The sequence below is a fragment of the Salvia splendens genome, chromosome 13, assembly GCF_004379255.2.
Source record: "Salvia splendens isolate huo1 chromosome 13, SspV2, whole genome shotgun sequence".
NCBI lineage: Eukaryota > Viridiplantae > Streptophyta > Magnoliopsida > Lamiales > Lamiaceae > Salvia > Salvia splendens.
Window position 1 is genome coordinate 30,861,056 of NC_056044.1, and position 27,765 is coordinate 30,888,820.

The following is a 27,765-nucleotide window of genomic DNA, read 5'->3' on the forward strand; positions in this document are numbered from 1 at the left end:
TAGTTCCATCTCCCACCGATGTCAATTTCCACAGCATTCAGCGCCACTGCCGCTATATATAGCAGCAGAAATTCTAGAATTTTCCTCAAGAGGTTGCCTACAAATTCCTCCCATTTTCCTCGCATCACTCCTAATTTTGCTCATTACATCACACCCAATTCTCGCAGAGACTCAATCTTTTCATCATACCATACTAGAATTTCAGACAGAAGCAGCTCTCGTTGCAAGACTTTTGCTGGGGTTGCTTTGAAGGCGGAGGCTGCAATGACGGTGGCTGCGGCGCCGATTTGCGTTGAAGACGGTTCCCTATTGGTGAATGGGAAGGTGGTGTTGGAGGGTGTCCCTCAAAACGTCGCCGTTTATCCTGTGATTGATGGGTTGTCTACTTCTTCTGCTGCTTTTATTGGTGCTAGCTCGAGTGAACCTAGCTCGAGACATGTTTTTAGTCTTGGTGTTCTTCGGTAAGTTTTTTTTTGAGAAAAAGGTTTCTTGTATCTGAATTTGGTCCATATAACTGGGAAAGAGTGTGTTTTTGCTGAGTTATTTGCATTGTGATAAATTTTCTGAGGTTAGTATTGTATGTTGAGGAGGATTTTATGTTGTTCTTGCTTCATAATTTGATGTCCTTTTATCAGTAAATCTCTCCTTTCAAGTAAAATAAATTTGGTAGTGTGCAGACGAGTTTTAATGTAGAATTAGTAAAGTAAAAGAAATATAGTGAAAAAGTGGTAAAGTATGGTTAATAGAAAATGAGATTCATCTTATTATGAAGAGAAATTTACCAGAGACTAATTTTAGTAGAAATGTGGAATTGGGTGTATGATATTGGTTTTTGAGTATTTTCTGATAGGTGGTGAGTTTTGCAGAGAATGTAGGTTTATGTGCCTCTTCAGGCACAAGATTTGGTGGATGATACCTCGGTTTGGGAGTTCGGCTAGTGATATTCGAATGGAAACACAGATGTTGTTGTTGGAAGTGAGGGAAGAGTCTGCAGTTCAAGATGATGATAGTAGTTTGGTACAGTCACCTGATAACAACACTTCCTATGTGTTGTTTTTGCCTGTTTTAGAAATGCAATTTAGAGCAACATTGCAAGGCAACTCGGCTAATGAGCTCGAGTTTTGTGTTGAAAGTGGTTAGTTAGTTAGTTAGTTAGTTAGCTAGTTAGCTACCAGCATTTTTCCTCTTCTCTGATGTATGCTTGTTTTAGTATACGTCGTTGTAATCTGTCAATTTGGTTTCTTGCAGGAGATGCTCATGTACAGACCACTCATGTTTCAGAGGCTGTCTTTGTAAAGTCGGGGTGCAACCCATTTGAGCTCATGCGCGATTCTTTAAGGTAAAGTTAGTTCACTTTGGTTTATGATAGTGTCGTTTGAGAATCGCTCGATAAGATAAGTGTTTTAATTTGTAATGCAGGATTCTTGAGAGTCATAAAGGTACCTTCACTTGTATAGAACACAAAAAGGTACGAATAAATCCACCCGAATCACCTTTATATATGATTCTTGAGGAGCATTAGTTTCATCTGATATGATTTGATTCACAGAAACCCACACATTTAGATTGGTTTGGTTGGTGTACTTGGGATGCTTTTTATAAAGATGTTACTCCGCGTGGGATTAGAGAAGGTCTTGAAAGGTATACAGATACGCTCCATTGATATCACCTCAGGATGTTTGTTTCCTTGGCCTATTTATTGTAAGAAGAAACAGAGGTAACAGTTATGTTTCTGGTCAGCTTACTCGAAGGAGGTTGCCCGCCTAAATTTATAATCATAGACGACGGATGGCAAGATACGTTAGACGAGTTCCTAAAGGAAGGAGAGCCTTGTGCTGAAGGAACACAGTAAGTGATTCATGTTTTTGGAACAATCTCATGTTTTGTTAGCTTTGAGAAGTTTCTAATTATGGCTAAATGTGACAGATTCGCCATTAGATTAGCCGGTCTCAAGGAAAGCTCCAAGTTTATGGAGTCGGGCGCAGATATGTCATGCCACGATCTGCACGACTTTGTCAAGTTCATTAAAGAAAATCACGGCTTGAAGTATGCTTTTCTACATCTAGTCACCTTGTTTTTAAGCTCAAACGTTAACAAAATCTAATTACCGCCCTTATGGTGCAGACACGTGTATGTTTGGCATGCGTTGGTAGGTTACTGGGGAGGGCTTCTCCCGTCTTCTGAGAAAATGAAGAAGTACAACCCGAAGCTCATGTACCCCATCCAGTCTCCCAGCAATGTTGGAAACACACGCGATATAGCAATGGATTATTTAGAGAAATATGGAGTTGGCCTCATTGATCCTGAGAAAGTCTATGATTTCTATAATGATCTGCATAGCTATCTTTCCAGTTGTGGTGTCGATGGCGTAAAAGTAGATATCCAGAATCTGATAGAGACGATGGGGGCGGGGCATGGTGGTCGAGTCTCCCTCACGAGAAAATACCAAATGGCACTCGAGGAATCCGTTGCTAAAAATTTCCAAGAGAATAACCTGATATGCTGTATGAGTCTCAACTCTGATTCCATTTACAGGTACAAGAACTCGGCTGGACTCCCATGAGTCGCGCTTCTCATCTGTTTTCGCGTTTTGTGGTTGTTTCTGATTGGCAATGGCTCTGCAGCTCAAAGAGAAGTGCTACTGTACGAGCATCGGAGGATTTCATGCCACGAGAACCTACATTTCAAACGTTGCACGTTGCTTCTGTGGCTTTCAACAGCCTTCTGCTCGGGGAGATCATGGTGCCCGATTGGGACATGTTTCAGGTACCCTTTTATTGGTAGCCGTTTCGAATTTGGTTTAGTACGTTGTGATTTACGCGTCAATCCTATTTCAGAGCCATCACTACACAGCAGAATTCCACGGTGCAGCAAGGGCAGTGGGTGGATGTCCGGTGTACGTGAGGTGAGCTTCGTTAGTAAATACTTTGTACGAGTTTAATGTGATGCTCGGAGCCTTAACAGAGGGGGAAATAATGCTACAGTGACAAACCGGGAACGCACGACTTCAAACTACTCAAGAAGTTGGTATTGCCCGATGGCTCGATACTGAGGGGTAGATACGCTGGGCGACCTACCCGTGATTGCTTATTCGTAGACACAGTAATGGATGGCAAAAGGTGGAATTACTCAAACTCATTCAATACTGATTGTGTTCATTTGTATTTGTAATGAGATCTATAGGCTAATTCAACTACATACACCTTTTTTCCAGCTTATTGAAGATTTGGAATTTGAACAAGTTAACCGGAGTAGTTGGCGTCTTCAACTGCCAAGGAGCCGGATGTTGGCCGTTGAGAGACGGGGAGCAACAAGATCCTAAGCCTATATCCTTGTCAGGTAGTGTAAGCCCCCGAGATCTTGAGTTTCTCGAAGAAATTGCTGGTGAGAGATGGAACGGGGATTGTGCTGTCTATGCTTTCCACTCTGGTAAACCTTCAAATTTCTTGCTCGTTGCTATTTAGCCTTGTGAAAATGCACATCTCCTTGTTTAAACGACGTGTGCTAACACGATATCACGAAATAGGATCGATGTCTCGACTGCCACAAGAAGCAAGTCAGCAAGTGACACTATCCACTCTTGAATGTGAAGTATTCACAATCTCACCTATACATGTAAGTAAACAAGCTCACTTTCTCAAGAAAATTTAGATGTAGTTTTGTTGGTGCTTACTATGCAACATTTATATGAACAGCCCGTGAACGACACGCTCGATTTTGCCCCAATTGGATTGATCGATATGTTCAACTCTGGAGGTGCAACGGAGGGCTTGAGTTTCAGCCACGAAGAACCCTCCATAAGGATAGAAGCACGCGGGTGTGGCCGTTTTGCTGCGTACTCCAACGAGAAACCAACCCATTGCACAGTCGATGGGGAGAAGGTGGACTTCGAATATGATCCAGATAACGGATTGCTGGTAGTTAAACTTGAAGGTGAATGCAAAATCAAGAACATGAATATTTACTATTAGTTTTGGAGATTTTTTTGGCAAAATAAGTTTTGCAATAGCATGTTGCAAGAGAATGTATATTGAAGTTGACCTTGATGTTTGATTTTGCAATTGTATTATGCAATCTTGTTCAACATTTTTATATGTTCAGTACAATGGTCTCACATCGAAATCACAAATTAAAACCTGTGACTATTTTTCGTCGACGAAGGGAGTAGAAGTAATTCAAAATTGTATCTGCAATAATAAATCTTGCACTTATTATAAATGATCGTTCAACCCGTGTATTTATATTAACTTAGTAGATTACTTAATTGGGTCGACCGATGATCGTTCAAACACGAGACACGCTACAAGAATCCGGTGGGAGAGGCGTGTGGTCCGAACCTGGGCAGTCGATCTTCATTCCTGTGCAACCACACAAACACAAAAAAGGCACACTCCCTACGCAGGCATTATCCTGTTCAGGTTCAAAGGGACTTTCTCAGCCTGATCGGGTCCCAGCCCCGGCCTCAACAGCCGCAACTGGGGCCGACACAGACACCCCCGGTGCATTTTCTCATCATTCAATGGACTAAAAAGATATTTAACATCAAAAGAAAGAGCCACTCTTTATTACTCTACAGTTCTTCAACACAGTTCATGGCACAAGCTACTTGTTTACTTACCTAATGCATCAAGAGGTTTCTCAAACCACATCATTCTTGACTTAGCTAAACAATGCAACATAGCTCCACAATCCGGCTCTAGATCCTGGCTCGTTTATTACATCAATCTTCGTTCCTGGTAAGATACATGACACTTGACTAACCAAACGAGAAAACTCATCCCAAAAGACTAGTTTGTCTATCAAGAGAGAGCACATTTCTGTTACCTTTAAACTGTCTTAGATTTTACATACTCCACCTGCAAGTAAATTTCACCTCCAACCTCACCGTGTTGCTCTCCACTCACGGTTTTCTTGGCAGCTAAGAACTCGGCACTCATGGCTTCCATACCGTGCAGGACGGCCTCCTCTGCGTCCCCATATCCGTGCTCCTCTGTGTATTTCCTGACATCCTCGGTGATCTTCATCGAGCAGAACTTAGGCCCGCACATTGAGCAGAAGTGTGCCACTTTGGCACCATCAGAAGGCAGTGTTTCGTCATGGAATGACAAGGCAGTGGTCGGGTCCAACGACAGAGCAAACTGATCCATCCACCGGAACTCAAACCTTGCCTTGCTCAGCGCATCGTCCCAAGCTTGAGCGTGAGGGTGCTGCTTCGCCAGATCAGCAGCGTGTGCAGCTATTTTGTACGCTATGACTCCAGCTTTTACATCGTCGCGATTTGGCAATCCGAGATGCTCTTTTGGTGTCACGTAGCAGAGGAGCGCGGTACCAAGGGCTCCAATGTTGGCGGCTCCAATGGCTGAGGTGATGTGATCGTAACCAGGAGCGATATCAGTTGTCAAAGGGCCAAGAGTGTAGAATGGTGCTTCATTACACCATTCCAACTGCTTCTGCATATTCTCCGGGATCTTGTGCATCGGAATGTGTCCCGGACCTTCATTCATCACCTAAAAGCAATGGCCTCGACTTGGTAAACGATAGTGCTTCGATATATAGAGTTCTAAGAAGCTAAAAACATTAGATGAAATACCTACCTGCACATCCTTCTCCCAAGCTCTACGAGTCAATTCGCCTTGAGTCAAGAGCTCGGCAAACTGAGCAGAATCATTGGCGTCGTAAATTGATCCGGGCCTCAATCCATCACCAATCGACAAGGCGATGTCGTACTGGTTACAGATGTCTAGTATATCATCCCAGTGTTCATATGCAAAGTTCTCCCTGTGATAAGCCAGGCACCACTTGGCGTGGATGGATCCGCCACGAGAGACAATGCCCGTCATCCGCTTAGCTGTCAATGGGATGTATCGGAGCAGGACGCCAGCATGGATGGTGAAGTAATCCACACCCTGCTCAGCCTGCTCGATCAACGTCTCCCTGAAGACTTCCCAAGTGAGATTCTCAGCGATCCCGTCCACCTTCTCCAGCGCTTGGTAGATAGGCACAGTGCCAACGGGCACAGCAGAGTTGCGCAGGATCCACTCACGGGTCTCGTGTATGTGGCGCCCCGTTGAGAGGTCCATGATCGTGTCAGCTCCCCACATTGTCGCCCACTGAAGCTTGTGGACTTCTTCCTCGATCGAGCTCACAACAGCAGAGTTTCCGATGTTTGCATTCACCTTCACCAAGAAGTTGCGCCCCACTATCATAGGCTCCAACTCGAGGTGCTTCTTGTTCGAGGGGATGATTGCACGGCCACGTGCAACCTCGGATCGGACAAACTCTGGGTCGAGCCTTTCACGAGCAGCACAGAACACCATTTCTTCAGTTATGATTCCCTGCTTAGCATAGTACATCTGTGTATACCGCGGTGCCCCTAGCTTTTCTCTTCGGTCGATCCACTCCTTCCTCGCCTTCGGGAGCCCTGTTGAGTGCATATGAACCAAATGAGATATATATGAACAAATCATTATCTGGAATTTATAACATACTATTTGAAATAAATTTGGACTGCCAATTTAGAGCCTACTATATGAAATCTTAATGTAGATAAGAATACTAATAACTTCAACATTCACCAACAAAATACATCAGAAGAGAAACAACAACAACAACAACGAATAAAGAATGCGGATAAGAATATACCAATTCGCGGGATTATGTTCTGTGGACCGCTGGTGTCATAGGTGTCGAAATGGGGTTCATCGCCTGAAAGGTGGACGCGCCTAAATGGAACGTGCAGCACAGTCCCCGACTGCTCGTGGATGACTTCCCTGAAACAACAGCAGCTAAGCATATATGACCAATATCAAGATATAGAAAAGCCACGCACGTGTATTCTTTGGTGCTTTTGGGGAAGCATTCCTCAAACGACGGAAGTGGTAGGAAGTCAGGGGCATTCGGATTAAGTGTGTGCCTACTACGCGTCTGAACCTTTTCTTGGTTGGTAGTCGAGGGATCAAAAGTAAGCGTAGCTTTGGGGCCTGAAAAGAAAGCAGGGGAGACTTCCTTTCTTCTTATGCTTGCGACCTGTCCATTAATGTTCGTTCCGTGCAGGAATGAGCTGTTGAGGAACTTCGACGAAGTTGAGCCGTTTCTGTTGTTGCATACAGCTGATGCCAAGCTAGTTTGCATAGATGCCATCTCTGCTATACCAATCCTAATAAAAGGATATGAATACATTTCAATTTAGCAACACATTAAATCACAAATACATGGACAAAAACACTAAATTGGAAGATAGGCAGGCATCAATGAAGACGGAAAAGGTCATCTTGTCAATCGTAAAAACAAAAATACAAGCAAAACAAGGTACTCCACTACTTTAGAAAAATTAGATGCTTTTATACTTTTCTCAAAATTAATTAAACAAAAATGTGATCTTGAGGTTAATATATGAACTAAAGAAGTTTTCAAGAAAACAATACTCCTTGTAGAAGTAAAAGCTCTTATTCATAGATTGAACCTATCAAACAATGCAGTGTAATCATCATCATCACAACATTCTATACAAAGTTGTGTAAATCAGATGGCACTCAAAATTAAACAAATAAAATTGGCAATCAATCCAACCATTAGAATTTGAAGTCTCCATCAATATGAAAAGTAATTACACAAGAAAACTATTTCCATCAAGCACAATCACACAAAGATTATGTGAATAAACTATTATCAAATTTGTGAACTTGAACCATGCGATACAAAACACTCAAAACATAAACCAAAGCATACACATTTCCTCACAAACATACTACAACATATGATTTTTCATGAAATTAAAAAAATGGAGTCTCCCAAAACCTGAATTTCCTCAAACAGTGAGCATGCAAATGATGATCAAAATCATAAAATAAAATAAAGAAGAAAAAGGCTGTACCTCAACTGATGAAATCTTATCTGAAGAGATATTTTGTGAGTGAAAGAGAGAAAAATGAAAGGCTGATTAGAATTTTGTGGGCGTGTTACAATTATAAGAGCATCAGCAATGGCGTGCCGGAATTCTGCGGCGGACGTCCGCCATTGTGCATGGTATGCACGGATACGGAATTCTGCCGAGGACACTGCAGTTCCGCGGCGTTTACGCGGAATTCCGTCGCGACGCCTCGCGGACGTCCGCCATTGCGTTGACTCCCACGGACGTCCGCGCGGAATTCCCGTTTATTGCATGAAATGTTTTTTTTTTAATTTCTATAAATACGTTCGTTGAACTTCATTTCATTCGCACCACTTGTATTAACGAGTATCTCTCTCTACATTTTTTTTATATATCCGAAATGGCCGGTAGTGGTAGTGGTAGTGGTAGTGGTAGTGGTGGGTATTATGAACACATGATGCGTCTAATGCATGCACGTGTGCGGGAATTAGCGGAGAGGGAGGAACAAGCGGCCTTGGCACCAGCGGTACCTCGACCTATCAATCGTCGAACTATAATACCCCGGGACCACCTCGCTGCCCACGCTCGGTTGTATGAGGATTACTTTGCGCCGGATCCACGGTTTGGGGAAAAACCTGTTCCGACGACGGTTTAGGATGCATCGTCCGCTCTTTCTGCGTATCATGGGCACTTTGGAGCGTCGATACGGGTATTTCAGGGTGCGGGAGGATGCAGCTGGTAAACCCGGCCACACGCCGATTCAGAAGTGCACTGTCGTAATCAGGCAGCTGGCATACGGAGGCGCGGCCTACATGTTCGACGAGTACCTCCACATCGGCGAGACGACTGCCCGCGATTGGCTGAAGTATTTTTGTCAAGGCGTTAGGGAGATATTCGGGGATAGGTATATTCGGAGGCCTACCCCCGAAGATTGTCAGGCTCTGCTGGATATGCACGGGAATCAGCACGGGTTTTCGGGGATGTTAGGCAGCATAGATTGTATGCACTAGGAATGGAAGAACTACTCCGCTACCTGGAAAGGGATGTACACTACTGGTTTCAAGGTCAAGAATCCCCCGATGATCCTTGAAGCGGTAGCTGACTACCGGCTGTGGATTTGACATACCTATTTTGGAGTAGCCGTGTCTAACAACGACATCAACGTCCTCCAGTCGTCGCTCCTTTTCAACGAGCAGTGCATGGGTGTTGGTCCAACCGTCAACTTCGTCGCCAACGACAACCATCACAGTATGAGCTATTATTTGGCTTATGGGATATACCCTATGTGGCCCGTCTTTGTGAAGACGATCAGATGCCCAGCAGATGAAAAGAAAATATATTTTGCGGGTCGCCAGGAGGCAGCGCGCAAAGATGTGGAGCGGGCATTTTGTGTGCTCTTGGCTCGATGAGCAACAGTGAAGGGTCCAACACGGCTGTGGTATGTTGACATCATCACCGACATCATGTACGCATGTATTATCATGCACAACATGATTGTCGAAGATGAAGGTCCAACACTGACTGATTGGACCAATGATGATGCTGGTGTTGCGGGTCCAAGCCACGGCGTGGCCACTAGCAATGTACGCATGGGGATACCCCATGACGATGTCGATCGAGTCCGTGCATTTGCCGACATTCGCCAAAGACAAGCCCATGTTCGGTTTCAGAACGATATTATTGAATAAGTATGGCAGCGGAGGAGTCGTCGTTGATGTAGTTTTTAATTATTGAAATATTTTTTTAATTTGGTGAAATGTACTTTTCTTTTTTTTATTTAATGGAATTTTTTTCCCAATTTGTGTCGAAATTTTAATTCCATAAATTGTTTAATTCCGGAAATTGTTTAATTTGTGAATTTGTGATTTTTTTTAATTGTGGGAAGTCTTTCGGGAAGTCTTTGGGAATGTCCGCCACTGTGCAGTGAGAAATCCTTATGACGTGGCAGTGCAGTAGGAAATTCGTATGACATGGCAGGAGGTGTTTTTAGGAATTCTGCGGGGAATTCCGCGCCATTGCTGATGCTCTTATAGTTAGTAACCTTTTTGGTTGTAATGAAATATGTCCCCCATAGCGACAAAAGGGAAAAAGATTAATTGCAGTTACACCCTCTAAGTATTTCTTTGTTCATAAATTACTCCCTCAAGTTTTGTCTCTTTCAGATTTCGATTTTGCCAAAATATTAATGGGTTAACATTTAACAAAACGCACTAACGCACTTCAATTATAAAGTATACCAATTAAATCAAAAGAGTATTATAGTACCCATTTTTCAATTGAAAGACTGCCTTTAGTAAAAAATGATTTAGAAATAAAAAAATACATTAAATTAAATATATAGTGAATCATCTCATATTAAAAATGTTAAATATACATACAAAGTACTCCCTTCTTTCTGTGGTAGTTGAGTCATTTTACTTTCTGCACTAATTTTAAAAAATGATAATAAATAGTTAAAGTGGAGAAAATGTAAAGTAATAGAGAGAATAATGTAAATAAGACTCTTATTTACCTTATTTTGCCACTTACTTTACCTTATTTTTATTTTTAATTATTTATTATCATTTTTCTAAAACGAGGATAGAAAATGAAATGACTCGATTACCGCGGAACGGGGGAGTATTATTTTAAAGGCTACAATGAATCACTATTTACTATCTGTCTGCTACCCAAACTTTGTCGGGAAATTTCTGAAGGTGACACGTGGAAGGAGAACAACCATTCAAAAAACCCCTAATTATGAATAAACTAAAATATCTAAAAACAAATGGGCTTCTATAATAAATATTTTAGGCCCAACTCAATAATTAGGTAGCTTGTACTTCTAGTTCAATTGGTCCAATATTGGTGGACCCAATTAGCCGATTTTCCTTACAAGTCCACTTTAGTCTTTAGCCAACAAATAACATAAGCTTTGTCATTTTGTTCTCATGCAAATATGATATAGGAGTATCTATTTTTAAAATTATATTCTCAAACTGTTGTTGGTGAATTAACATTCAGGCCCAAGGTCAAAGCCCATTTTCGGAGCCCAACACTGCAGACTGAAGTCTGTTGAAAACTAGCCGTTGGAAGACTTGTTCCAACCGTTTTTGTACTCTTTTTCTTTAGCTTTCTTGGTTGGTTAGATTAGTTAGTTTTGAGCTGTTTTAGAGTTGATATAAGAGTTTAACTCTCTTGATTGTATATGTTGTAATCTCAGAATTCCATCAATATACAAGATCCAGTTTGTCTCTCCATATTCGTGTAAATACTTCTTTCGCGTTTCTTGTTCTTAGTTCATCCGATTGCATTGATTCTCCAACAATTGGCGCCGTCTGTGGGAAGAGGATCAGAGGAATCATTGAATCGGAGTTGCTATGGCGTCGAGGTTCGAAGCTGAAAAGTTTAATGGCAAGAACGATTACGGATTGTGGAAGATGAAGATGAAGGCACTTCTCATCCAACAAGGGCTCGCAGCTGCTCTCAATCCGGTTGATGCGAAGACGAAGGGGAAAGAAGCGCTTGATGAAAAGGCGCAGGCGAAACACGAGGAGATGGTTCAAAAGGCTCACAGTGCCGTCGTTCTCTGCCTTGGTGATAAGGTTTTGAGGGAAGTTCAAAATGAGAAGACGACTGTGGAGATTCTTGCTAAGTTGGACGAGGTGTACTTGGCGAAATCTCTGGCTAATCGGCTATATATGAAGCGCCGGTTGTATTCCTATAGTTTTGTTGAAGATAAACCGATCATGGAACAAATGGAAGATTTCAACAAAACCATAGACGATCTTGAAGCAGTTGATTTCAAGATTTCTGATGAGGACAAGGCGATTCTTGTTCTTAATGCTCTGCCTCCCTCGTTTGATCAGATGAGGGACGCAATTTTGTATGGAAGAGATAAGCAAATATCGCTCTCTGAGGTGACTGCAGCTCTCATGTCAAAGGAGTTGCAGAAGGGATCTCTACAAAGGCCTGAGATCATATCAGAATCTTTGCACATCAAGAAATTTGGAAAGAATGCCTTCAAGAAGAAAGCTGAGGATAAGAAGACAACACCAAATGGGGCCAAAGAGACTCGATCTTGTTTCTGGTGCAAAAAGCCTGGACATATTAAGAGAGACTGCCATGCTTGGAAGAAGAAGATGGCTATGGAAAAAGGAGCCAGCTCAAATATGGTCTCGAACGATGAGGATCAGACACCAGAGGCATTGAATGTTGTTGATACATCAGATTCTTGTTCTTGGATCATGGATTCTGGGTGCTCCTTCCACATGAGTCCACATCTAGAATGGTTTCAGGACATGAAGCAGACTTCAGGGACTGTGCTGCTCGGCAATGATCAAATATGCCACATCAAAGGGATAGGCAGCATCAAATTGAGAATGTCAGATGGATCAGTAAAGCTGCTCACTGATGTTAGATATGTTCCTCAGGTAAAGAGGAATTTGATCTCTCTTGGTACTTTGGAGCTGAAGGGATATTCTTTTACCTCATCAGGGGGGGAGATGATTGTCCACAAGGGCTCAGAGGTGAAAATGATGGCTAAGAGGGTGAGGAGTCTGTACTATCTTGATGCTACTGTGATTATAGGAGAGTCAAATCTGGCTGCGGCTCCAGATTTGAGGCTATGGCATTTGAGAATGGGACATCTTGCTGAAGGTGGTCTCAAGCAACTCATGAAGAAGGGACTGATAAGTGGTGATATTGATCAGAAGCTTGACTTATGTGAGGAATGCATAAGAGGAAAGGCAAAGAAGCTACCATTTCCTACAGGAAAACACCACTCTACTTCTCCATTGGACTATGCTCATTCTGACTTATGGGGACCTGCACCAGTTCCTTCCTTGGGAGGGGGGAAGGTATTACATGTCTATAATAGATGATTACTCAAGGAAGGTGTGGGTCTATGTGCTGAAAGAAAAATCAGATGCTTTCCTGGTTTTCAAAAATTGGTGCAAAGAAGTTGAGACTGAGAAAGGCTGTTCACTCAAGTGTTTGAGGACAGATAATGGGTTGGAGTATATGTCTAAAGAGTTCGATATTTTCTGTAAAGAAAGGGGAATGAAAAGACATAAAACAGTACCAGACAATCCACAACAGAATGACATTGCTGAGAGGCTCAACAGGACATTGCTTGAGAGAGTAAGATGTATGTTGCTCTCATCAGGTTTGGAGAAGAAGTTCTGGGGGGAGGCAGTATCCACAGCTGCTTATCTCCTTAACAAGTGCCCATCATCAAGTATTGGAGGTGATATACCTGATGAAAGGTGGTATGGAGGCAAGGCTGATTATTCCAGCCTTAGACCTTTTGGTTGCAGAGCCTTTGCTCACACTAGAGAAAGCAAGTTGGATCCAAGAGCATTGAGATGTGTGATGCTTGGATACCAAAAAGGTGTGAAAGGCTATAGGCTATGGTGTTTGGAGCCTGGGAATCACAAGGTGGTGGTGAGCAGAGATGTTGTATTTCTTGAGGAGCAGATGCCCTGTGTAAAAAATGACAGTAGCTCCACACAACCAAGTAAATCAATGAGTGATGGTTTTGAGGTGGAGCTTGGTGTGCCTGCTCTGGAGGAAGATGAGGCTACTGATGAATCAGTTAGTGGCCAGAGAGAACAACAGGGTGATGATCCTAGTGATTACCTGCTTGCCAGGGATAGAGCAAGAATAACTCAGAGAAGAATGCCTGCTAGGTATGCAGATTATGAGATGCTATCTTTTGCTTTAAATGTGGCTGAGCATGTTGAATATTCTGAACCAGCAACATACTCAGAGGCTGTAAATGGACCAGAAAAGGAGCAGTGGATTAAGGCAATGAAAGAGGAGTTTGATTCCCTTATCAGAAATGGAACATGGAGACAAGGTGATGATGAGGAGAGTCATAAGCTGCAAATGGGTTTTCAAGAAGAAAATTGAGTCTGCTGTCCAAGAGCAGATCAGATTTAAGGCTCGATTAGTTGCTCGAGGTTTCACACAGGAGGAGGGAGTGGACTTTAATGAAATATTCTCTCCAGTTGTGAAGCACACATCAATAAGAATGCTGCTGGCCTTGGTTGCACAGAGAGGGTGGTATCTGGAGCAACTTGATGTCAAAACCGCTTTTCTAAATGGTGAGCTTGAGGAGACAATTTATATGGCTCAGCCTATGGGTTTTGAGGTCCCTGGTTCAGAAAACAAAGTGTGCTTGCTCAAGAAATCTATATATGGCTTGAGACAAAGCTCTAGGCAATGGTATAAGAAATTTGGTGAAAGCATGAGCAAGCATGATTTTGTGAGATCACAATATGACAATTGTGTGTATGTCAGGAGAAAAGAAGGTTCACCTGATGTTTATTTGCTGCTGTACGTTGATGATATGTTGGTGGCTGGACCTGACTTGGGTGAGATCAAGAAAGTGAAGGATTTATTGAAATCTGATTTTGAAATGAAGGATTTGGGAGAGGCTAGAAGGATATTGGGGATGGAGATCATCAGGGACAAGAAGAATGAAAAACTATGGTTATTTCAGTCTGATTATGTCCATAGAATTTTGAAGAAATTCAATGTCAGCAACATGAAGCCCACTGGAACTCCTCTAGCTAAGCATTTCAGACTGTCTTGTGATCAAAAGCCAAAGTCAGAAGAAGAGAGGTTAGAAATGAGCCTGATCCCATCCTCCAACATTGTAGGAAGCATTATGTACATGATGATTTGTACTAGACCAGATCTGGCCCATGCTATCAGTGCAACTAGTAGGTACATGACAGATCATGGAAGGGAGCATTGGAATGCTTTGAAGTGGACACTGAGATATTTGAGTGGAGCTGGGAATCTGGGGATTCTATATGAGCATAGACCAGACAGGAAAGGAGATGCCTTAGTTGGTTTCTGTGATTAGGATTATGCCACCAATCTGGACACAAGGAGGAGCCAAACAGGTTATGTCTTCACATTGTATGGCTCTGCTATCTGCTGGAAGTCAGGTTTGCAAGATGTGGTTGCTTTGTCTACCACTGAGGCTGAGTATTTAGCCTTAACTTCGGCTGTGAAGGAGAGTAAATGGTTGAAGGGGTTAGCCACTGATTTTGGCATAATGCAGCAAACTATCACAGTGAACTGTGATAATAATGGGGCCATATGTCTTGCAAAACATCAGATGTTCCATGAGAGATGCAAGCATATAGATGTGAGGTTACACTTTATTAGAGATGAGGTGGAGAGTGGGCAAGTGAAGTTGGAGAAGGTTGACACGGCCCACAACCCATCAGACATGCTTACCAAGCCTTTGGACAAAGGCAAATTTGACTATTGTTTAAGGCTGTTAAACATGGTCATTGTTCCTGATCTTGGAGCTGCTGAATGAAGGCTGAATGGTGAATTCAAGGTGGAGATTTGTTGTTGGTGAATTAACATTCAGGCCCAAGGTCAAAGCCCATTTTCGGAGCCCAACACTGCAGACTGAAGTCTGTTGAAAACTAGCCGTTGGAAGACTTGTTCCAACCGTTTTTGTACTCTTTTTCTTTAGCTTTCTTGGTTGGTTAGATTAGTTAGTTTTGAGCTGTTTTAGAGTTGATATAAGAGTTTAACTCTCTTGATTGTATATGTTGTAATCTCAGAATTCCATCAATATACAAGATCCAGTTTGTCTCTCCATATTCGTGTAAATACTTCTTTCGCGTTTCTTGTTCTTAGTTCATCCGATTGCATTGATTCTCCAACACAAACATATCATTTAGTTTGATATGGGAAGTATAAAATAATTAGATTTTTATACTTGATAAAATTATGATCAAACATTTATTAAGTTCTAACTTAATATGAAATCAAATCACATTATAAATCAAAGAGAAATTCAACCATTAAAAGAAAGATCGATTATTTGAGATCCTTCTTTATATATAATTAGAATCCCAACGATTCCAGAAATTATCTTTCCATAAATATATTCTCAATGATACCATTTTTACACGAAATTTTAATTCGGGAATTTTTTACATGATTTTTAACATAAATAAGTGCCTAAATATGTAAGTAAGTAAAATCTAAAGCTGAAGAGTGTAATTGCCGACAGCTTGAATAACTTAATAATTATTTTAATATAAAATGGAACCTGAATCGTAGACTCAAAAAACGGATCCTACACGTTTATTTCTATTACAACTTGCAAAACATTTTAATTTTTTCAAACGTGGGGTAGTCAAAGTTGGGCAACAAAATACTATGAATTCAACTTGTTCAGATATTTGAAGTTAATAACATTTTTTAATACTCTGGAATCAAATCCATTTCTACTAAGTACATATATTAACATAATATTCGAGGTAACCAAATCTGTCGACATTATAGATTATAGTTGCTATTTTAGACTAGAGTTGCATATGATTAATTTAAATCAATTTAAATATGAGATATAATTAGATGAGAATCTAACCATATTAGCAACTTCATCAGCCCGTACATTTTTTTATTTGATTTGCAAAAAAATATTTGATCGAGATAGAAAAAATAACAAGCTAAATTCCAATCTTAATGTTATCAATTTGTGAATAATATAATACAAAAAATGCGAAGTTATATTATTATTAACGGTCATTGATTCTACTCATACATGTAGCCTAGCCTCATTATTCGAATAATTGTTCATTTCCTCATTGATACATATGCATTTTTTTCAAAGTGTAAAGCTGTTAATTACATGCACACTTTTGTAGCTGTTTTAGCTCATTTATAGCTATTCGCCAACTAATATACCATAATCTTTAACGTGTGATGGTCTGTTGAGTGCTTTAGTTAGTAAATTAAATCGTTTTCATAACTATTAACTTTTAAATTTAAATTTAAATTCTATCAATTGTTTTACTACTAGTATTATTTTTTCACATATCAAGTTATCAACTATGTAACTGGAAATACCAATGACTCCACAGCCAGCCCTACTTATTAATTACTAGTATTATTCTGGTCAGGTTGCTGACCACATAAATTATTTTATTACTAAAAAAATAATATTTGGACAATAGAGCCAATAAACAAACAAAAACAATGGTCACATGCATCAGGTTGATTCCATATGGTCAATCATTTTGTTTATTGTCATACAACGAATTTAAGTTTAAATTTGAAAACATCACACACCACTACATTTAAATTTTATTGAATTATTTAGTTAGATTCATCTAACATTACATGTCACTTCAATAATTTCATTTCTCAATGACCTAAGATGGCCATGATACCACATGGCGTATCATAGATCGATTACAAGAAAAAAATCTTTTAGTATCACAATCGAGATTCATTATATTCTTTAATTTGATCTAGGACTGAATAATTCATATCAAATTTTATTTATATTGATGCCAGACCGTTTATAATATATTGAGCCTATCTTAGTGTATACAAAATCAAAATTTGTATTCTACTAATATTGGGACGTTTATTATATCGTGTGCGTATTGATTGTGCCACAACTATATGAAAGTGTTTAAGGTGTTAATACTTAATTGTATCGATTATATATTAATTGGATCGGATATGAATTAATTAGATATTATTGCATTATCTTATGTGGTCCACACAATATTACTAAAACGCACAAGAGACCAACTTCTTTACTAAATTTGTATCCGATTATAAATATATCGTGGATAGAATGAATATAATAATATTAATTATCCAATTTATTTATTTATTTATGTTACTAGTAAAAAAATATAGTAATAGATTTTTGATATTTTTTTCTGCGTTCGCCCAGACTCACGACTATTGGTGCCTTTTCTAGACACTCTCAAGCTGTCTTGCCTCCAAAAACCGCGGACAGTTGCATACATAATTAATGTCAACAATACTCGTTGCTGACTCATCTCCTTGTCAATATTACTTGTACTCATCCTAAATTTAATAATTTTCTCAGCTACCAATATTTTGACCTATCTTTAATCTTAAATAAACACTTATTGTGGGCTGCTGCCCCCTTTCCTATTTCACCTATTTAAACCCAAATTTTTTAATCACAGATCCTCACATTTGATTTCATCTCCTTCTCTCCCATTCTTGTTTTTTCATTTTCTTCAAGGATCTTGATCTATCTACATTGCTTCATTGGTAAGAATCTTGATCATCTATCCCTTTTGCTAGTTTGCTTATCTTGAAATCTAGTTAAAGTTATGCTTGTAATGCCACTTTTCTTGATTTTGATTCATGGTCCATGAGTTCATGTCTGGTTATGGTTCAATTCTTGCAGTTTAAAACCCGAAAAACGCCTCCGAAAACTGTAATAAAGCAAAGGAAAAAATGACAATCACAGCTGTGCCAGTGATCAAGAATGGCTGCCTAATGGTTCGTGGCAAGGTTGTCTTAACCGGAGTTCCAGACAACGTTGTCATCACTCCATCGAGCTCGGGGTCAGCCTTCGTTGGCGCCACTTCGCCTAGCCTGAGCTCGCACCATGTCTTCAATCTTGGAACTCTTGAGTGAGTTATTTCACATTTTCTGTTATTTCTGTTTTTTCTGTTATTTCTGTTATTTTCAGTTCTAACATTTTGCTTCACAAACCATTGACAGAAACTATAGATTCATGTGCCTTTTCATCGCGAAGATCTGGTGGATGATCCCGCGTGTTGGGAGGTCAGCTAGTGAGATCCCTATGGAGACTCAGATGCTTCTGTTGGAAGCTGAGGAGGAATCTGCTCTGGATTTGCTTCAGGAGGAGAGCGAAACGAGTGGGAATAAGTTCTACGTGCTCGTGCTGCCAGTGCTGGACGGAGCGTTCAGGACAACGCTGCAAGGGACTAAATCGAATGAGCTCCACTTCTGCAGTGAAAGTGGTAAGCTGAATTCACCTCAGAAGCTCTGCTTAGGCCTCTCTTTTTTTCTTGAAACTGACCTGGTGTTCTGTTTCGTGTTTAGGTGATCCTAATGTGCAAACATCGCAAGCGTTGGAAGGCGTTTTTGTCAATTCGGGTGACAACCCTTTTGAGCTACTCAAGGATTCAATCAAGTATGTTATGTTACATAGTTGAATCAAGAAACATTATGCCTCAGTAATCAGATTTTGATTCTTGAATTTGTTCTTTCTTGTGTAGGATATTGGCAAAGCATAAGGGCACATTTAGTCACCTAGATAACAAGAAGGTAACAATAGTTGATCCATGATCACCTAAACACACACTAAATGTGTGAAATTTTCTTGAATTTTGAATATGTTTGTTTGCTTTGAACAGTCTCCTGCTCACATAGACTGGTTTGGATGGTGCACATGGGATGCGTTCTACACTGATGTTACTCCAAATGGAATCAAAGATGGTCTACAAAGGTATGGCAAAAAACCGAAAAATCTTTTATCGAATAAGCAAAAATCGAATCTTTTTTCTGAATTTGTATGAAATGCTTGATTCATGAAGCTTCAAAGAGGGTGGCATTTCTCCGAAGTATCTGATCATAGACGACGGGTGGCAAGAAACCGAGAACGAATTCAAGAAGGAAGGAGAGCCTATAATTGAGGGAACACAGTAGGTCTTTGCATCATTTAGCAAGAACCAATCTTTTTCAACGCATTTGATCATTATATTCATCATTTTTTCATGGTTTTTGGTTACAGATTTGCTACCAGATTAACTGATATCAAGGAAAATAGCAAGTTCAAGATCTCAGAATCAGATGGTTCAGCCACAAATCTCAAAGAGTTGATCCATCAAATCAAGGAGAACTATGGCTTAAAGTAAGAATCTTGATTTAAAAAAAGGCTCAAGTTTCATATTTGATCAAAAAAGGCTAATTTTTACTTATATTGCAGGTATGTCTACATGTGGCACGCTCTAGCCGGCTACTGGGGCGGAGTGCAGCCTGCATCGGAGGCGCTCAAGAAGTACAACCCGAAGCTGCAATACCCGGTGCAGTCACCAGGGAACGTCGGGAACATCACAGACATAGCCATGGACAGCCTGGAAAAGTATGGAGTTGGAGTGGTTGATCCTGAAAAGGCCTTCGATTTCTACAACGATATGCACAGCTATCTTGCCAGCAGCGGTGTGGATGGTGTCAAGGTCGACGTGCAGAACCTGATCGAGACTCTGGGAGCCGGACACGGTGGCAGAGTCTCCATCACCAAACAGTATCATGAAGCTCTTGATGAGTCCATTGAGAAGAACTTCACTGACAACAATTTGATCTGCTGCATGTGTCACAACTCAGATTCGATTTTCAGCTCAAAGAAGAGCGCAACCGCTAGAGCCTCCGAGGATTTCATGCCAAATGAGCCCACATTTCAGACACTGCACATTGCATCTGTATCTTTCAACAGCCTTCTGCTAGGTGAAGTTGTTGTGCCAGATTGGGACATGTTCCATGTAAGCACCTTCAATTTGCTCGTTCATTTGATTCATACAACGGTTGATGTGATCCGATGCTAAAAGATTTATAAATGCTGCAGAGCAATCACAGCACTGCAGAGTTCCATGGTGCAGCAAGAGCAATAGGAGGCTGTCCAGTGTATGTGAGGTACAAACATTCTTCACTCGAATCATACTAAAACATTTGTTTTCAATAATGTGATTAACTCAACTGACTACATTCTTGCAGCGACAAGCCAGGAAAACACGACTTCAAGATCCTCAAGAAACTCGTGCTGCACGATGGATCCATCTTTAGGGCTAGATATGCTGGAAGGCCTACACGCGACTGCCTGTTTGTTGATCCGGTCATGGATGGAAAGAGCTTGCTCAAGATATGGAACTTGAACAAGATAACTGGAGTTGTTGGAGTCTTCAACTGCCAAGGAGCTGGAACTTGGCCTATGAAACAAGCACCCGAATCCACTCAAAACACCGGCCCCATCTCAGGCCGTTTTAGCCCCCTTGATGTGGAATACCTCGAAGACATTGCAGGCGAAACGTGGACTGAGGACTGTGCTGTATACGCCTTCAATTCAGGTTTAGCAAAGCTTCATCACAGAAACAGCTCAAAACACAAATGCAATAAAAATTCATTCTTGATCGTAACTTCTTCTTCATTTTTGAACGCTGCAGGAACCCTTTCAAGAGTGCCTAAAAACAGAGCTGTTAGAGTGTCACTGGGAGTGTTAGAGTGTGAAATCTTCACCATTTCTCCAATAAAAGTAAGCAGAGTTCTAGCAAAAATAAAATAAAAAATCGATTCTTTTTTCATGTTGTAGTTAGTCATTCTTGATGACTAACATGGACTACTTTTTGTGATGTGATCAGCAGATGTTGAATGAGGAAATCCAATTTGCACCTATTGGTCTGATTAACATGTACAACTCTGGTGGAGCAGTCGAGGATTGTACATTTGGTGAAACTGTGACAATCAAGGCAAGAGGGAGAGGATTGTTTGGAGCATATTCGAGTAAGAAACCGCGTTTCTGTAAGGTGGAGAAGAAAGATGAGGAGTTTACATACAGTTCAGACAGTGGATTGCTCACAGTAGATCTTCAAAGTGACAGCAGCTTCAAAGAGATTGAGATTGTATATTGAATTATTCCAGATTTTCCAAGAGCAAAGATGTAGGATTTTTCACAGAAGAAAATTATTCAAAATTTTTCATCATGAGGATCAAAAAGAAGAGGGAATTTATATCAATCTTTTTTTGTCATTGTTTTCTGTTATTTCTTTCATTCTTTTTTTTGTAAAGCTAGTGGTTGATTCAATAATGGAAGATGGATTTTATCTATTATTATATGCTTACTATTCACAAAATCAAGAAAAAGTACTCCATATACTCAGTTATGAAACTCAATATATTTTGTATTAGTAAAGTCTAAACCCAAAATCAAATATGAACTGGATTTGGCCAATTCATTTCATCATGATCATTTTCTTAATGCAGAGTCTCTGTCAAAATACAATATATATTAATATTATCTATGATAATGTTGAAGCAAAAATGAAAAATCGCATATGTAAAACACACACAGCAGCAAACATATAGTAGAAAATTTCCAAAAAAGAATTGACAAGAAAAGGGAAATCTCTTATTAAACAAATATAGATAAAAATGTGTTCCATGCAACTACAGAACTGTTGTGCAGCAAACTTGCCACTATCTGTTCCATCTTTTACTACAGTTTTGATGAAAATAATCAGACAACGCTGCTAAGAGTAGTCGCCATGCCACGCAGAAAAAGTGGATGTCGATGAACATCACAGAGAAATATCTTTACCAAAAAGTTGAGCTATTCCAGCAGTAGGATCTTCCTGCTTAACAAGCGACTCGCCCACCAGCACCTGTTAAAACAACAAGACGACGCACGAGTGCTCAGATACACAATGTAAAGTGGTTACTAGGGTTGAAAATGAGCTGAGCAACAACTTTTGGCGCTTAAGAGCGGCCATAAAGACACAGAAGAGACTCCAACTCCCATCTTGTGGCAGTTGGTTTTGCCACTTCCCTACTCATTGTCAATTATAGTTTATTTGTAGCCTCAATTAAGATATTTCTCAAAGTTTAGCGCATACAAAGAATAAGTCAAAGCTGAGACTGAAAAATGAAAAACGGTGAATGTAACATAAATTGTATTAGTATAATTAACCATAGAACTTTATCAGTTTTTTGGTGGTAACATAGATGTAATGTAATTTCAGTATGACAGGATGAATAAATGAGTATTTTCATTTTCCAAACAACAAGATTTAAATATACGTGCATTGATGAATAGCCGTTACTACTTACTGCTTTAACACCGGCTTCTTGGACATAAGCAATATCTGCAGGTGTGAAAAGTCCAGACTCTCCAACAACCTGAGAATTTCATTAAATAGTATCGATATGAGCTAACATAAAAAAAAAGGAGAATAGAAAGATTTGTAAGCTACTTGAAGGACTGCTTACCGTAATTCCTTTCTCGATTATTTTCTGTCCACGCTCCCCTTCAAGAAGCTTTTTTGTATTGGCGATGTCAAGCTCAAATGTTTCTAAATGTCGAAATAATGAACAGTCTCATTATGTATGTACAGTCTAATAAAGCTGAAAGCTACTGATATACTACTATAAATATGTATCTTTGCACAGTTTTGCTGTTGATAGTTGAAACTCGTATATTAGGATGCAAATATACCAAGGTTACGATTATTAATGCCAATAAGTTCGATCCCCTCAATTGCTAAGACACGATCGAACTCTCTCTCATCGTGTACCTAGAAGTTGAAAGATCGACTGGGTGAGCGAATACACATTAGTAGCAAATTACTGAATAAATAAATTGCCCTAAATGAAGATCATAAAATCAGAGTTCGTGATTCATAAAAGCATCTTAGTACATGAAATAGCTTGTGGAAATAAATGAAAAGGCCAAACCTCAACCAATGCCGTCATCCCAAACAGTTTGCAAATCTTAGTCATGTACTTGAGATCCAGATCAGGCAAGACTGCGGCAATCAGAAGAATTGCATCCGCACCTTTTACCCGAGCATAGTAGATTTGCCATGCATCTATCACAAATTCTTTACACAACAGAGGACACTGGGTTCGAGTTTGCAGAAGTCAGTTAACATGTTACAGAAAAGAAGCATTCAACTAAACATATTGAGATACCGATAGAAGAATCACAAACCTGTACTCCAGAATTCCGAATGGCCTCTAAATTCTCAAAGCCTCCCTATTTGTGAAAAAACCCTCTAATTAGCCAAGCACGTATGTAAGGTGTATCAAAGTTGAGAAAAAGTAAAAAGTTATAAACTCATACTTGGAAGTACTTTGCATCAGTCAGAACACTAAGACAAGCAGCTCCACCTTTTTCATAGGCTTTAGCAATCTGAACCTGTAAAGCGACATCCAAAAGATTCACACGTTTGCCATTTTGCTATATTTCCCTTTAATAGGGAAAGAGGTTCAACTGATGTCTCTTGGATGCTTCTTTGATATGGGAAACAAATAAATAAGAAGCAAAGAAAGCCTAAAAAGTTATTATTTGTTACGCCATTTCACAATGTCGGATGGGGGGTATAAATATGATATGTTATCAATACTTGACAAAACAAATACTCCCTCCATCCCACTAAAGATGACTCACTTTCCTTTTTTGGTTTGTCCCAACCAATATGACCCATTACTAAAATTGGAAATACATTTTATCTCTACTTTATTCCATCTCTCTTACTTTACTCTCTCCACTCAACACACAAAATAAAGTTGCATAAAATCCTGTGTCGCCCAAGGAAGGAGTCATCTTCCTTGGGATGGAGGGAGTACAATTTAGAGCACCCATAATGGATGATGAACAATAAATATGCAGACTTACAGGATCGAAATTCTCTCTCAGAACTCCTCTGCTCGGAGAAGCCTTCTTCACTTCAGCAATTAAGCCAGGAAAACCAGTCCTTGAGTTCGCCGCTTTCAGAGCTCCAATAAAATCTCTAGCTGGTGGCGCTTTATCCAGCAGTTTCTTCAGCGCCGCATACGGCTTCTTCTCTTTCATCTACCATTCAAATCCAACAACACATTTACATAACTCACATCACACAAATAGAAGCGACTGTACAAAGCTAATTAGCAAAGATCAGAAAAACACCTGAGTGACTTCAACGTCCTTATTCCATATGATCTCTTCAAGAATATTTCGGGGAGTGTTGCCTTCATTCTGCAAGCGAAACTCGAAAGGACCAACATAATGTTGCGGAGGTCCAGATGATGGCCGCCTCCTAATTTTAATACCTTGACTCGCAGCAACTTCGTCTTGGTACATCCCAACTTCCCACTCTTTTGTTTTGAGAGCATCTACTTCAGGAACGCTAGTTTCGGATGCAGTTGATGAACCATCTTTCACCTCGAACTAAATATACGAGAGATAAACACTCAGTTAATCCAACAAAACTACAATCCTATCATATCTCATTATGTTCATATAGTAGTACTTAAAGTTGCAACTATTTCTCTAATTTTCAATCTAGAAATAAAAAAGTTCCAACCTGTTTTAGTAAACCATGATTAACCCTTGTACAATATTTATCTATCTAAGCTAATCTTCAAAAGTAAGCAAGCCCCTTAGCCGAGTAAAACATGAACCAATCAAGCACCCCATTATAATCCACATAGCTTCACATATCAAGCTCAAAACCCTTAGATATTTAAGAAAAGCAAAAGGGATTAATCTGCAATTTTTCAAACCTCTTGTTATATCTTCCACATTCAAACAGCATAGCCACTATTACTTAACCCCTAATCCCATCAGCAAGATTGCAGCTTTAAACAAATTAAACATTATAAAACATCAAAACTTAGTAAAATCCCATCAGCAAGATTGCAGCTTTAAACAAATTAAACATTATAAAACATCAAAACTTAGTAAAATCTCAACAGCAAGATTGCAGCTTTATACAAATTAAACACTACAAAACAACAAAACTTAGGAAAATCCACCAAATAAAGGCTCACTCCTCCACACAAACTAAAATGTTAAGTTAATCTGCTTACCTGTTGTGATTTAATGGCGGGAAAGGAGATTTTCCCCAAAAATGACTGATTATTCTTGTGGGCCCGCAGCATAAGCCTGAAAAACGAAGAATTTTTGGGAATGGGATTGAGTGATTGCTGAAAAGAGAAGCCCGCCGTTGCTCTTGGAGTAGGCGAAGTAGCTCTCAAGGAAATCAAATTCAAGCTCTCCATGGATGGATGTTGTAGGTGAATGAGAGATGTACTGTATATATCTATCTACGATCAGAAAATTGAAGCAAAATCGAGTTCTAGGGGAGATTTTCAGTTGTGAATGGATGTTTTATGGTTGGCGAAATGGTGTGAAGGATCTTTTGCCTTGGGAATTTTAACTAGTGACAAATGTGGGGACTAAATTCTAATGCAATTTGTAATAAATGAAAATGTCCCAAATATAAAATAATCGAATTTTATGGCAAATAATAACATTTAAGCAAACTTTTTGGTTTTATTAAAATCTTTAAGACTTCAATGTTAATGTGATGGAAAAATATTTACATGTCTAATCATATGAATATTGTTCATATGTATTTGATCCACGTCGATTAGCTTTTTTATTCTATTAATTTAATTTTTTTTAGTTCTACTATCTTAAAATTATTAATCTATATTATTATTTTTATAAATGGCATAGCATTAAAGATCGATTTATCTGTTTTCTGAATAAATTCAAAAAATAAATAAAAGAATAAATCTAATTTTGATTTTTTTTCACGTGCGTGCTTCACTTGACCTGTGCACAGTAAATACAAAGAAAATTTAGTGTTTGAGATACTACTCCCTCTAACCTGAAATTTATAAACATTAAGTTCGGAATGAGATTTAATGAATAATTGATAAAATAAGAGAGAAATAAAGAGAAGTGTAATTAGTTTTAGCGGACGATAGGCTCCACATCATTAGCAGTGAAGTGTAAAGGTATAAGTTGTAAATAAAATGATGTGTATGAGTAATATAAAATTCTAAAATTCTAAAATTCATACTTTTCAATTATTTTAAAATTATAAAATTCATATTTTTGAGAGACACGGAGTAATATGAAAACTAACTCATACTTTTCAGGAATTTAGGAAATATTAATCGGTATTATGTGTTAATTGGATTAGTTATGGCTCTTGTGGGCTGTGGGCCTGTGGCCCAAAAGATTACGGAGAACGCTAATAGAGTACTCTAAAATTCAATTTTCTAGAATTTGTAACGTCAAAACAAATTGGACTTGTTATATTAGGAATTTTGGGCTGTTGCGGCAAAAACAATAGGGTGTTATGCTGTTAATTAACTTGGTTACAATAGTAAATGATTGGGCTTAATCCATATTCAATAAAAAAAATCAAACTAATAAATGAAGACAATAAATTGTATGATATGGTAATTTTTCTTTACTTGAAATTGTATGATATCATTATAGATATATAAAGTTTGCACCTATAGAACTTGCGATTTTGAGGAAACATAACTGAAGTTCACATACTAGAAATTGCATTTAGATTCTTCATAAATTCAATTTTTAATTGGTTGGTACTAGTTTAATTGTTCAAATTAAGGGATGGTATTAGTTTCGAATTAATTAATGAATAAATGAGACAATGATATCATTAGTATAACAATATTGTGTAAATAATTTTCAAAGTAATGAATGTTATTAGTTTTCAATAAGTGCACATATATAAATTAAATAAGATATTGGTAATCTATCGTTTTAAGGCACCCTTGAAATAATCATAGAGATTTAATCTCATAGTTACTCCCTCCATCTCGAGTCCCGGTTAACCATTTTTGGGTGCTCCATTTTAGAAGTCCCAGACTCTCTGTTGGAATATTTTATAAATGGTAGTAGGCCCCACGTTCCAACGACCACTCATATTTTATTATTGTAAAATTCATATATAAAAGTAGGACCTACATTCCACTATTTTTTTCATCAAATTTTCTTTACATTTCTTAAAATCTATGTCGAACTCGAATGAGACTCCTAAAGTGAGACGAGGGAGTATTATTTTTTCTTTGTTTTAACTTATGCTATTTATTGATCTTCATTATATATTACTGCGAAGATATGCTGAAAAGGTAAGAAAATTGATGGAATCTAAAATTTTCTGAAAACAATCATGAGCTTTTAGGAAACATATATTAATATAAACACCTCCCAAAAAACAAACCAAGAAAAAGGAAATTACTATAGTATGGTAACCTATCGAATTCGGATTAAGCATTTGATTGCTAACGTGTTACGAAATAGAAATATTATTATAAAACAATATAATAAAAAAACGTTTTGTGTACACACACAAGTTTCCAATTTTATACTCCCTCCGTTCCATAGTATTATAGGCATTTAATTTTACGCACTCATTTTGAAAAAATAATTATAAATAGTTAAAGTGGAGAAAAAGTAAAGTAAGAGAGAGAATATTGTAGATAAAACTCTTCTCTACATTATTTTCTCTCTTATTTACTCTCTCCACTTTAACTATTTAATAGTATCATTTTTTCAAAAC

At 39.0% G+C, this 27,765-nt stretch overlaps 4 protein-coding genes across 7 annotated transcripts; 2 read left to right on the top strand and 2 right to left on the bottom strand.

Moving 5' to 3' along the window:
- Positions 1-4,100, top strand: LOC121761795 (probable galactinol--sucrose galactosyltransferase 2). The gene is made up of 14 exons (XM_042157463.1): positions 1-461; positions 867-1,135; positions 1,249-1,339; positions 1,420-1,468; positions 1,550-1,641; positions 1,741-1,848; positions 1,927-2,046; positions 2,125-2,535; positions 2,625-2,766; positions 2,838-2,905; positions 2,985-3,119; positions 3,215-3,429; positions 3,527-3,615; positions 3,696-4,100. Exons 1-14 carry the CDS (start codon positions 19-21, stop codon positions 3,969-3,971), a joined length of 2,508 nt encoding a protein of 835 aa, XP_042013397.1. The 5' UTR covers positions 1-18; the 3' UTR covers positions 3,972-4,100.
- A 71-nt stretch (positions 4,101-4,171) lies between these two features.
- LOC121761796 (phosphomethylpyrimidine synthase, chloroplastic-like) lies at positions 4,172-7,969 on the bottom strand. 3 transcript variants are annotated; one of them, XR_006042100.1, is made up of 7 exons: positions 7,874-7,969; positions 6,830-7,156; positions 6,643-6,770; positions 5,595-6,421; positions 4,825-5,507; positions 4,619-4,733; positions 4,172-4,475 (listed from the first exon to the last, which is right to left on the bottom strand). XR_006042100.1 is itself a non-coding variant. In XM_042157465.1 (6 exons), exons 2-5 carry the CDS (start codon positions 7,138-7,140, stop codon positions 4,827-4,829), a joined length of 1,947 nt encoding a protein of 648 aa, XP_042013399.1. In that variant the 5' UTR covers positions 7,141-7,156; positions 7,874-7,969; the 3' UTR covers positions 4,536-4,733; positions 4,825-4,826. The 3 variants fall into 3 exon arrangements, 2 of the variants coding, with proteins under 2 accessions (XP_042013399.1, XP_042013398.1); XM_042157465.1 differs by lacking the exon at positions 4,172-4,475 and having other exon boundaries at positions 4,536-4,733; XM_042157464.1 differs by lacking the exon at positions 4,172-4,475 and having other exon boundaries at positions 4,536-5,507.
- A 9,822-nt stretch (positions 7,970-17,791) lies between these two features.
- Positions 17,792-21,514, top strand: LOC121762168 (probable galactinol--sucrose galactosyltransferase 2). Of its 2 annotated transcripts, none has more exons than XM_042157966.1 (13): positions 17,792-17,929; positions 18,069-18,297; positions 18,389-18,651; positions 18,734-18,824; positions 18,910-18,958; positions 19,048-19,139; positions 19,228-19,335; positions 19,425-19,544; positions 19,620-20,172; positions 20,256-20,323; positions 20,405-20,754; positions 20,851-20,939; positions 21,046-21,514. In XM_042157966.1, exons 2-13 carry the CDS (start codon positions 18,119-18,121, stop codon positions 21,313-21,315), a joined length of 2,232 nt encoding a protein of 743 aa, XP_042013900.1. In that variant the 5' UTR covers positions 17,792-17,929; positions 18,069-18,118; the 3' UTR covers positions 21,316-21,514. The 2 variants fall into 2 exon arrangements, with proteins under 2 accessions (XP_042013900.1, XP_042013901.1); XM_042157967.1 differs by having other exon boundaries at positions 21,049-21,514.
- Positions 21,515-21,790: 276 nt separating this feature from the next.
- Positions 21,791-25,608, bottom strand: LOC121762713 (indole-3-glycerol phosphate synthase, chloroplastic-like). Its single transcript, XM_042158676.1, has 10 exons — positions 25,250-25,608; positions 24,348-24,608; positions 24,078-24,254; positions 23,523-23,597; positions 23,391-23,435; positions 23,135-23,299; positions 22,896-22,974; positions 22,670-22,752; positions 22,511-22,579; positions 21,791-22,065 (listed from the first exon to the last, which is right to left on the bottom strand). The coding sequence occupies exons 1-10, from the start codon at positions 25,439-25,441 to the stop codon at positions 21,982-21,984; spliced, it is 1,230 nt and encodes a 409-aa protein (XP_042014610.1). The 5' UTR covers positions 25,442-25,608; the 3' UTR covers positions 21,791-21,981.
- Positions 25,609-27,765: the final 2,157 nt, after the last annotated feature.